This window comes from Colobus angolensis, unplaced genomic scaffold (genome assembly GCF_000951035.1).
Source record: "Colobus angolensis palliatus isolate OR3802 unplaced genomic scaffold, Cang.pa_1.0 Scaffold109, whole genome shotgun sequence".
NCBI lineage: Eukaryota > Metazoa > Chordata > Mammalia > Primates > Cercopithecidae > Colobus > Colobus angolensis.
Window position 1 is genome coordinate 1,196,644 of NW_012111919.1, and position 11,913 is coordinate 1,208,556.

The 11,913-nt window shown below is 44.2% G+C and overlaps 2 protein-coding genes across 2 annotated transcripts in view; one reads left to right on the top strand and one right to left on the bottom strand.

The window, feature by feature from the left end:
* Positions 1–4,424, bottom strand: part of EPT1 (ethanolaminephosphotransferase 1) — a 50,642-nt gene extending 46,218 nt beyond the window's left edge. The window contains exon 1 of the mRNA XM_011950283.1: positions 4,221–4,424. Within this exon, the coding sequence (XP_011805673.1) occupies positions 4,221–4,277 (57 nt within the window). The 5' untranslated portion in view covers positions 4,278–4,424. The remainder of the gene's footprint in view (positions 1–4,220) is intronic.
* The window catches only part of ADGRF3 (adhesion G protein-coupled receptor F3), a 43,584-nt gene continuing 35,341 nt past the window's right edge, over positions 3,671–11,913 (top strand). The window contains exon 1 of the mRNA XM_011950273.1: positions 3,671–4,389. Within this exon, the coding sequence (XP_011805663.1) occupies positions 4,276–4,389 (114 nt within the window). The 5' untranslated portion in view covers positions 3,671–4,275. The remainder of the gene's footprint in view (positions 4,390–11,913) is intronic.

Here is an 11,913-nt window from a genome sequence, read left to right on the forward strand (position 1 = left end):
TGAGGCAGGAGAATGGCGTGAACCCGGGAGGCGGAGCTTGCAGTGAGCTGAGATCCGGTCACTGCACTCCAGCCTGGGCAACAGAGCGAGACTCCGTCTCAAAAACAAAAAAAAGAAAGAAAAAAAAAAGAATAAAAATTTTTTTAATGAAATCTGCAGGAACTAGTAAGGTTAAAGGCCAGATTCTGGTTCTTTAGCATTATTACCATTAAGAAGCAAACAGTCTCTCTTTACCACCTCTTAATTGTAATACTAATAAATTCACAACTATCATGATTCCTATAATCAGGCTGTTGTTGTTGAAAGCCAATTAATTACCATAATAGCAGAAACCAACTCATCATGAAACTATATATATATTTATACACACACACACACACACTTTTTTTTTTTGAGTCAGGGTCTTTCTCTGTTGCTCAGGCTGCAACATAGTGGCACAATCATAGCTCACTGCAGCCCAGCTTCCAGACTCAAGTGATCCTCTCACCTCAGCCTCCCAAGTAACTAGGACCACAGGCACATGCTACCATGCCTGGCTAATTGTGTGTGTGTGTGTGTGTGTGTGTGTGTGTGTGTGTGTGTGTGTGTGTGTGTGTGTGTGTGTGTGTAGATGAGGTCTCACTATGTTGCCCAACTTCTATCTTCAAGCCATCCTCCCCACTTCAGCCTCCAGAAGTGCTGAGATTACAGGCATGAGATACGGTGCCCAAATTATCTTCTTGAACAAACCAAACAAAGTATTTCACAGAACACTTCCTCCCAGAGGCAAAATGATACAATTTGAAAGAGGCTGCTACACTATCAATTAAAACTTTGCCTTCCCAAGGTTAGATAAGCAAACCAGGACCAAAAAAAAAACTTGCAGTTTCCCCTTTAGATAAGTGGGGAAAAATCCCTCAACTATAAAGACCTGTCCAAGGGCCTGGTGCGGTAGTTCATGCCTGTAATCCCAACACTTTGGGAGGCCGCGGTGGGTGGATCACCTGAGGTCAGGAGTTCGAGACCAGCCTGGCCAATGTGTGTGGAACCCTGTCTCAACTAAAAATACAAAAATTAGCAAGGCGTGGTGGCAGGCGCCTGTAATCCCAGCTATGCGGGAGGCTGAGGCAGGAGAACTGCTTGAACCCAGGAGGTGGAGGCTACAGTGAGCTGATATCACACCACTGCACTCCAGCCTGGGCGGCAAAAGCAAAACTCCATCCAAAAAAAAAAAAGCCAGGTGTGGTGGCTCGTGCCTGTAATCTCAGCACTCTGGGAGGCCAGGACAGATCACCTGAGGTTGGGAGTTCGAGACCAGCCAGACCAACATGGAGAAACCCCGTCTCTACTAATACAAAGTTAGCCAGGTGAGGTGGTGCATGCCTGTAATCCCAGCTACTTGGGAGGCTGAGACAGGAGAATCACTTGAATCCAGGAGGCGGAGGTTTTGGTGAGCCAAGATCGTGCCATTGCACTCCAGCCTGGGCAACAAGAGCAAAACTCCATCTCAAAAAACAAACAAAAAACCTGTCCAAAACAAAGGATGGGTAGAGGGCAAAAATAAGGTTGAAATCCTCCAGTATAATTCTCTGAAGTTACGTTAGTTAATAAGCAACAAAGAACAATGGTAATGGTAGTTAAACCCGGTATCTTCACATTAAAATACAAAAGCACCCTTTCAATATCCAGACATAGAGCTCCTTTTTTTTTTTTTCAACTATACTTCCAAAATGGTTTAGATTCTTTTACACTCTCATTCCTTCAATATTTGTTTAGCACTTATGCTAGACCTCACTCATGTTACTAAAGGAAAAAAAAAAAAAAAAAGTCAGCTATAGGGCCTGCCCTCTAAAGCTCACGTCCTAAAAGAGAAAGCAGACATTCAACTAATACTCAACTAACTGTTTAATTGTGTTAAGTAACAATGGCGAATACAAGTGTCAATACATAACACAGAATCCATCCCATGCTCTTCCATACCAAAAGTCAATTGTCTTATAGTTTCCTGCTTATAGTTTCCTGCTTCAGAAACCTAATTTCCACTCCACACGTACACCCCTTTCAGCAGTTATTCTGTATAACTGCCAGGTTTCCAACTGTAGCTCTCAGATATACCTCCAGGGAAGATAAAGAAATTAAACTACTTCAAAAGTAATTTTTCCACCAACTGCTTTTGTAGTATCAGTTCTTTACATCTCTCTTATAAAGCATCACATGAGAGAATACAAAATCTCTTTTGAGTGTTTTCAGTCTTTACCTATTTATGGGGAAAAAAGACTTTTTAAAATAAGCATTCATAAAGCACCTACTATCTGAAGACAACACAAGGGGAATGCAACGACAAGAAAAAAAGGTCTGTGAGATTTGTGTTTGAGCAAAACCAATCACATGGATTTTTCCTTTGGATACCACTGGATTCATAATTTTAATATAAATGCAGTATTGAGTCATTGCACTAGAAGAATATTTAGGTTATAAATGTGTGCTTTTTTTCCCCCAAGGAAGCCTCATTATAACTAAAATAATATCAACAAAGTATTTTAGTGAACATTGGACGCTTGCTAAATCGACCTTTGTTTTCCAGGATGATGGGAAGTCTGCTGTCAGATACAGGAACTTATATAATAAAAAAGGGGGAAAGATCAGAGCAGAAAATTACACGAAACTTCTGGCAAATTAGGACACATATTTAGTTGAAAATATAAATCTAGGAAAGATTCTTTATAAGAAAAAGGAGATTTCCTATTACAAACACTGCTCCCATTGAAATAGCTATTTTATTGGCATTTAGAAAGTCAGACACTAGTAAAAAAGGAAATGTTTTCTATGCCAATATTTACCCTGCAGAACAGACAACAAAAGGGGGGTAGAGCTTAAGGCAAAACAGGAGATATCTGGGTTAACAGCCTTCTAAAATGAAAGTTGAAAAGCACTGGCCCGAGTTACCAAGAAGGCTCTGGACCCTCTTTCCACTTAAAATTTTAAGACAAGTCATTACCTCAGTTCTTCAATGGTATGGCACAACACTGCCTGAAAGCAGAGAAACATGCTATGTGACCTTCTAAGGACCCTTGCTTTTTTTTTTTTTAACTCGAGTTAAACAAAATCCATTATGACTTTTTCAGGTATTCATTCATTCCACAAATGCTTATTGGGTGCCTAGTATGCACCTAGCACTGTGCTTAAGCCATGGTGGTCCACAAGAAAACTAATGACTTGGGTATTATATTCTAATGGCGAGACACGCTAAAGCAGCAATTCCATAAACGAACAGAGCACACATTTAAGGAGGAAAGGGGCACTTAGGGAGGGCTTCTTTGAGGAAGCAATATTTAAGCAAAGATGTGAAGATGAACGGGTAACAACAAGGATGAAGGGTTAAAGCCCATATTTCAGGCTTGGCCGACTGGATGGTTAGAGTCATTCATTGGTAAAGGAACAGCGGATGAGCACCAGATTTGGAGGAAAGTTAACCACCAGCATTTATTTACTGGGGTCCTAGCAGGTTGCCAGGCGCTTCCCAAATTCTTCTAATCATTTTGCGCAGCTGAAACTATTACTTCCAGTTTACATACACAAAAGAGAGGCTGAGCGGGGTGAAAATGACGTGCCCAAGACGAAATAAAGAAATGTGACTTCTGTATCAGGTTTGTTATGTGCTCGAAAGCCCGCGCGCGCTCTTTCCACTCCACAGCTCCTTCCTGTGCACCTCCCTTTCATCTGGTGTCCCTAGCGCCACAAGCTGCCGCTGAGGAAGTCCCTGTCGGGAGCAGAAGAGGAGGCACCAGCAGGATGGCCTCGGCAAGGCGCTCCCCTCCCGGGCCTCATCTGCTAAACGATCATCTCCTCCTCCGAAGTTGTACGCATGAAAGGCGAGTGGAAACTTCACTAAAATGAAGGCGACTGACACAACAGAAGGAACTGCATCCTTCCGGGGGCTTACGAAAATAATAAGTTTAAAAAAAATAGGAAGGGAATTCTCTCGCTCCATGATCACTGAGCGCTCTCCTAAGGAAAAGGAAATCTCCCGGAGGATGCCGAGTCGGGGCGGCGGGCTTAGGATGCTCCCACACTCCCCGACCTCCATCCAATCCCCAGGACCCGCAGGACCCCCGGAGGAACTCCCTCCAGTCTGCCCGGAGCCACGCGGCACAAGGTGACACGGACCGCGCCGCGCTGGCCCCTCAGCCCCCTGGGCGAGGCCGGGAGCAGGGAGAGGGGCGTCCGATGGCCCGCGGTACCTTGTACTTATCAAAGCCAGCCAGCTGCTCCGGGCTCACGTATTCGTAGCCAGCCATGACGACCCGAAAACCGAGCGCCCACTCGGCAGCGACTCCCGGCTACGAGGATGTGACACACGAGCACCACACCGGCTGGGCAAGGATGGGAAAGGCTGGGCTGCCGGAGATGGTAGGAGAGCCGCGCTCCGCCCACCGCGCACGCGTAGCCGCCTCGGCCCCTTTGGCCGCCTCTCAGTGCGCAAGCGCAGCCCACGCTTCTCCCCGCCCACCGAGGGGGGGTTGCTAGCCCGCTTGAGCGGCCCGCCCCCGACACAGTCGCTGTCCAATCGGCGTGGATCAAGCAACACTAAGTCCCGCCTTCCAGCTCTTTTCGTCGCTTCATTTGCTAGCGTCAAAATTGGTGAGCTGAGGTAAGACAAGAGATGGGGTGAAAGGTCAATTTCCCGGCGGGCTTTGCTCCTGGTCCCGGGGTAAGGTGGGCTTTTCAGTGGTGTCGTCACTTGAGTGGAGATCTGGGGGATACCCTTTTAGTCCTGGGGGTAGAGTGACTGCTTGCGAGTCGGTTCAGCAGTGCCTCAGGTAAGAGGACTTAGTTCTCCCACTGCAGCAAAGTAAAAGAGGAAGGAGGTCTGTTCCACGGGCCGCTCCCGGCTCCTGGTATGGTGCGCTGCATGTAGTAGAAATTTAGTAAACTGGCCGGGCGCGGTGGCTCACGCCTGTAATCCCAGCACTTTAGGAGGCCGGGGTGGGCGGATCACGAGGTCAGGAGATCAAGACCGTCCTGGCTAGCACGGTGAAACCCCGTCTCTACTAAAAATACAAAGTAGCTGGGCGTGGTGGCGGGCGCCTGTAGTCCCAGATATTTGGGAGGCTGAGGCAGGACAGTGGCGTGAACCCGGGAGGCGGAGCTTGCAGTGAGCCGAGATCGTGCCACTGCACTCCAGCCTGGGCGACAGAGCGAGACTCCGTCTCAAAAAAAAAATAAATTTAGTAACCGTGGTTAGATGTAGAGAAGGTCGAGCTGCTGCCGGGGCCACGGGAGTCTTTGTGCGGTCAGCAGAGGGACTTGAAAGGCAGGTGAAAGGACACTGGAGACAAAGCCCTCGGGTCTATGTTGCTTAGGAACTTTGGACCGCCTCATCGCACTCCGCTCTATCAAACCATTCCAAATTAAGATTGCTGGTGTCTCCCGACCAGATAAAAGCAGTGATCGCTCAGTCTCGACGAGTCCTTAAATGCGTTTGCAAGAAGTGTTTTACATGACTAGAGCCCAGTTAGTTGTAAAAAAAACAAACAACAACAACAACAAAAAACACTAGATCAATGGCTAGTGAGATCTACTAATAAAATTTTATAATAGTTGCTGCTTTTTATTGAGCGCCTTCTATGGGGAGAACTTCACATGCATTATCATCAACCCCATGACAACACTGAAGTGAAAGGCATTATCCCCATTTTCAGATTAGGCAACCTGCCCAGAGTCACTTAGATACGCAGCTCGGAAATGATCGACCCAACATGAAATGAGATCTGTGTTATGGGAAACCACTACCTCAGGGAGCCTTTCATTCTCTCTGGGTGTCTGAAATAAGGGCGATTATTTTCAGATACTTTTATGTTCATTCGTTTAACAATTATTTACTGGGGACCCGAGATATGCCAAACACAGTATTATTACTACATGCCTAATCTCCTCTCCTAAAGCATAAGATTCTTAGAAGGTTATAGATAATCTTATACCTGGTATATGGTAGATAATAAGCTTCTCCCCCGCCCACCCCGCCTTGAGACAGGGACTCACTCTCACCTAGGCTGGAATGCAGTGACATGATCACGGCTCACTGCAGCCTGGACCTCCCCCGGCTCAGGTGATCCTGCCTCCGTCTCCCACGTAGCTAGAACTACAAGCGCACACCACCACACCCGGCTCAATTTTTTGCATTTTTTGTAGAGTGGGTGCCCGGCTAACCAATAAACTTGAGTGTCCTTTATCACACTTGCCCTCGAGGGCAGTATTTGCATCTTACACATCTTAATTTTCCACATGTTCCATAGCCCCAGGGCTTGCAAATAATACATGATCGATATATTTTATTGTTTTTTTGTTTTGTTTTGTTTTGTTTTGAGACGGAGTCTCGCTCTGTCGCCCAGGCTGGAGTGCAATGGCGCGTTCTCGGCTCACTGCAAGCTCCGCCTCCCGGGTTCACGCCATTCTCCCGCCTCGGCCTCCGAGTAGCTGGGACTACAGGCGCCCGCCACCTCGCCCGGCTAATTTTTTGTATTTTTTTTTTTTTTTAAGTGGAGACGGGGTTTCACCGTATTAGCCAGGATGGTCTCCATCTCCTGACCTCGTGATCTGCCCGCCTCGGCCTCCCAAAGTGCTGGGATTACAGGCGTCAGCCACCGCGCCCGGCCAATATATTTTATTGAATGAATGAGCAAAGATCTCTTTGATAGGGTGTGAAGTACCAGTTTTGAGAAGAACATTAGAAATGAGAGTCTCGGCCAGGCGCGGTGGCTCATGCTTTTAATCCCAACACTTTAGGAGGCTGAGGCGCAGGGATTACTTGCTACCGGGAGTTTGAGACCAGCCTGGACAATATGGTGAAACCTCGTCTCTACTAAAAATACAAGCGTAGTGACACGCGCCTGTAGTCCCAGATACTCAGGTTATTGAGGCAGGAGAATCGCTTGAGCCTGGGAGGTGGGGTTGCAGTGAACCGAGATTGTGCCACTACACTCCAACCTGGGCGACAGAGCAAGACACCGTCTCAAAAACAAAACAAAAAAAAAAACCTTCATACTTGTAAAACTTAGTTAATTGTGGAAAGCCATAAAATGTGACTTCATAGCAAGCTCATAATAGTTCATAAACTGCACTTATTGTTAATCAGTTCAGATATAAGCAAACTCAAAATGACATGATTGATTCTTAAAATTTTTTTCTACCTCTGATATTTTCTTTAAAAGCACTTTTTAAAAGAGTAACTTTTAATTTTGTGAAAGCAGTTACAATTTGCTGCTTCTCTGCATAAGGTTGTAACAAGTTTGAATCAATTATAAATTTATCTGATAATTTATAAGCTGAAGCATAACCCAGAAATTGGTTTATACTTTGACATGTTACTGGCTGTGTAATCCCAGACAACTTACTTCACTTAGTCCCAGTTCTCTTTTTCAAAAAGAGGGCGTTTGGGCCGGGCGCAGTGGCTCACACCTGTAAACCCAGCACTTTGGGAGGCCGAGGCAGGCGGATCACGAGGTCAGGAGATTGAGACCATCCTGGCTAACATGGTGAAACCCCGTCTCTACTAAAAATATAAAAACAAAATTAGCCGGGCTTGGTTGCAGGCACCTGTAGTCCCAGCTACTTGGGAAGCTGAGGCACGAGAATGGTGTGAACCCGGGAGGCGGAGCTTGCAGTGTGCCACTGCACTCCAGCCTGGGTGACAGAGTGAGACAACATCTCAAAAAAAAAAAAAAGAGGGCATTTGATCCTAAGATCTAATTCGATCCATTAGAATCTATTAGGTACTAAGATCCTATTCATCTCTGAAATTCAATGAAACTTTATCATATAACTTCTCTGAGATTAAGTCAACTCATCTGGGAAATCTTGTCTTACCTGCAATGATATGGCTCAAGTCTGTTCAATTAAATTCATACAAATTTAAGATATTAGTCATGCTCCATATAACCATGTTTCCGTCAATGAGGTACCACATGTGGTCCCTTAAGATTATAGTGGAGCCAAAAATTCCTGTCACCTAGTGACATGGTAGCTTTCAAAATGTTGTAACACAAGGCATTACTCACGTTTGTGGTAATGCTAGTGTAAACAAACCTACTGCAGTGCCAGTCATCTAAAAGTATAGCACATATAATTATGTACACTGCTGAATACTTGATAATAAATAACTATCTTACTGGCTTTTGTATTTACTATCAGAACATATCCTGTCATTAAGTGATACATGACTGCATTTTCGCAGAATTCTGTGAATCCTAAACCCAGCAGGCATGATCACCGGGGAAGAGAAAAATGTCATGGAAACAAATTTGCCTTTGGAACTAAGTTACCTTTCTGTTTTCTCGTTCCCAAATTTTATTCTAGGAGGCATTTTTCCCTAAGGCAGCCCAGCTGCCTGGGACTGCTTTAGATTGGCCTTGTCACTCCCATCTATGGTCTACACGCCAAATTCCTGAGTGTAGTTTATTATTGCTTTGTTTCCCTTGTCTGCCTCCTCATCCATTGAAGTTTATTTCTTCTACATCTTGTACACTCAAGATCAGGCATTTTGCCTTCCAGAATAATAATCATAGAAAATATCAATTCGTGCTAGAAACAATATTTTTATTTTTATAATATAACCAAAATAAAGTGTTTTAAATTCCTGGAGTGCCTGCTTTATTTAGTCTGAATAAGAGTGTATCAGATAAATGGAGACGACAGCCAAAAAAATTGGAGGTTAATTAAGGACTAATATAGTTAATAACTCCAATATAAGTTACTGAAGCCATAAAAATAGGCAGGGTCTTCCAAAGAAGTTTGTAAAAAGGTATTGATTTAGTTCTCATTTTAAAATAAAAATGAATGCCTTATACACATAAACTCTGGTTCTCAAAGCAGTTTCACACGACTAACAATCCTGAGCTCTGGGCCTGATGGCTGTTCCAATTATACAGAGTGGAACAACAGAATAGTAATATATCTTACCAAAAGTCACCCAGGAAAGAGGAACACAGGTCATCAGACTTTTAGTTGAATAATTTTCCACTACACCGTGCTTCTACAAGTTGATGGTAAGATGTTTAAAAAAAAAAAAAAAAATCACAAGTCAGTTTTTTTGTTTTTTTTTTTTTAAGATGGAGTCTCGCTCTGTTGCCCAGGCTGGAGTACAGTGGCACGTTCTCAGCTGACTGCAAGCTCTGCCTCCCGGGTTCATGCCATTCTCCTGCTGCAGCCTCCCAAGTAGCTGGGACTAGAGGTGCCTGCCACCACGCCCGGCTAACTGTTTGTATTTTTAGTAGAGACAGGGTTTCACCGTGTTGGCCAGGATGGTCTCTATCTCCTGACCTCGTGATCTGCCTGCCTCAGCCTCTCAAAGCGCTGGGATTACAGGTGTGAGTCATCGCGCCCGGCCCACAAGTCAGTTTTTAATCAAATTCCAACATGCTGAAAGGCTGAGGCAGGAGGGTCCCCTGAGCCCAGGAATTCAAGACCAGCCTGGGCAACATAGGGAGACCCTGTCTCTATAAACAACAAAAAAAAGGAACTCCCAGTTATTATAGTAAATCTTCTCAAGTGGGGTTTTGTTTGCCTGTTTTTTGCTATATTTTACATTTTTCAATCATAATCCTCCTAGGTAAGGATGTAAAGGGAACTGTATGAGTGGGTCATCAGTCATATTTTTGTCACAGAAAAAGTCTGTGCAATATAATGAGATTCAGCATAAGCTAATACCTGCTACTTCTGTGTTGCTGAGGGAGGATGGTGTCTCTGCTATTTTGTGACTTATTCTCAACCAGCTTCTCAGTGGTGTGTGTGTGTGTGTGTGTTTGTTTGTCAAGACGGAGCCTCGTTTTGTCGCCCAGGCTGGAGTGCAGTGGTGCGATCTTGGCTCACTGCAACCTCTGCCTCTCAGGTTCAAGCCATTCTCCTGCCTCAGCCTCCCGAGTAGCTGGGACTACAGGCGCCCGCCACCATGCCTGGCTAATATTTATATTCTTAGTAGAGATGGGGTTTCACTATGTTGGCCAGGCTTGTCTCAAACTCCTGACCTCAAGTGATCCACCCACTTCGGCCACCTTGGGATTATAGGCGTGAGCCACCTTGCCCAGCCTTCTCAGTGGTTTTATGGCCATTTTTGTGGTCTTAATCTACCAAACCAATAGTGTCAGTAGTCATTCAAAGTCTAGAGACAGTTTAAAGATTCAGAGGGACCCAGTGTAATATGAGGCAAGAGTGAAATCACAGGTCTAGTAATTTAGACCATCTACATATTTGCCATTTTTTTTTTGAAGGCGAGTGATTGTTTCTCTGTTACAACCACTACTCATGAGCATGTCTGTTAGATAAAAGAAACATTATTTTAAAAACTGATTGCAGGCAAAGTTTTACATTGGGCAAAGTCTTATTTTCATCATTCTTGAAGTTCTGGTAGTGATCCAGCATCTGTATTCTATGAATGGAGGAAGAATTAATACCTCTCCCACACACACATCCTCCTCCCCTTTATTACTCCCCTAGAATGGAAGCAGAACTGTAGGTAAAGAGAGAACAAATCATTCAGATGAGTAGCCATAGTGGCATCACCTCTGTGATGCCTTTCTCTTTGTGTTTGGCAATGTTAATCTCATCTAATGTCAGGTATGCAGATGCAACCAAATGTAACCACTGTTCTTTTTTAATTTCAATTTGAACACACAGCCGTGCAAGGGCCTTCATTTTTGAATGGGGATTATTTTCGTTTTCATGAAACTTTGAGATTATTGGATTGATGGCCATTCAGTTTTGGTGAAAGAGAAGGTCACTAGGAGAAAAAAAAAAAATCCTAAGTGGAACAAGAGAGTAAAGAACGTTGTTATAATTCATATAATTAATTTTTCCTGTAGGAATTCTGGAAATACTGGGGTTAAGGCAACAGTGGCCAACATAGATCTCTACTGCCTAAGACTTTCACTTCTTCCTTGATATATATAATTAAGGCTATGTGGCCTGCTTGCCCAGAACTCTAATGGTAGCTGGCTCTATTTTTTTTTTTTTTTAAATCAGACACTGTTGTCTATACTTCTAGGAAACAAGATATAGAAATAGGAAACAATATGTAAAACTGCAACCGAACACAGGTCAGGTTGCTCACTGCTTGCAGAGTCTAACAAGAGCGAGGTCTGGTAGAAAGAAAATGATTTTATTAACCAAAACTAGTAAAGGGAAAATGGCCAGATTTCTATCCAAAGGAGTCCTTTCAATTTTTGAAGGGAAAGCAGAGGTTTAAAAAGGGGAAACTTGATAAGGAAGGCATGCAAGAATTGTGCCGGAAAAAAAAAAAAAAAAAAAAGAATTGTGCTGAGTACAATGTGGGTCTTATTCTGGTGGCTCTCTTGGGTCCCAATCCACCTGGAATGCAGGCTCAGTCATCTCAACAATGGCCAGGTTGTTAACTAGCTGCCTTAAAGTCATCTCTGGAATTTTGCAGCTGGGTCTCCAGGCTTGTTCTGTCTGTCTCAAGATTAGCCCCTGGAACTTCTAAGAAGGCATACAATTAGATAGTAGCATGCAGTTAGATAAATGTGAAGGGAATATATACCGTGAGAAACAGGGACCATGGAGTCTATATAAAGGCTAAGGGAAAAGGCTTCTGTAGTTTGCTTCAAAGTTACATCTTAAAACCCAAGAGGAAAGAAAAAAATACATATTAAAATGCAGTTTTGGGGGTTTTTTTTGTTTTGTTTTGTTGGTTTGTTTGTTTGAGTCAGATTCTTACTCTGTCACCCAGGCTGGAGTGCAGTGGCACAATCTCAGCTCACTGCAACCTCTGCCTCCCGGGTTCAAGCTATTCTCAAGGCTCAGCCTCCCATGTAGCTGGGATTAAAGGTGCCCCACCACGCCCAGCTAATTTTTTTGTATTTTTAGTAGAGATGGGGTTTCACCATGTTGACCAAGCTGGTCTCGAACTCCTGACCTCAAGTG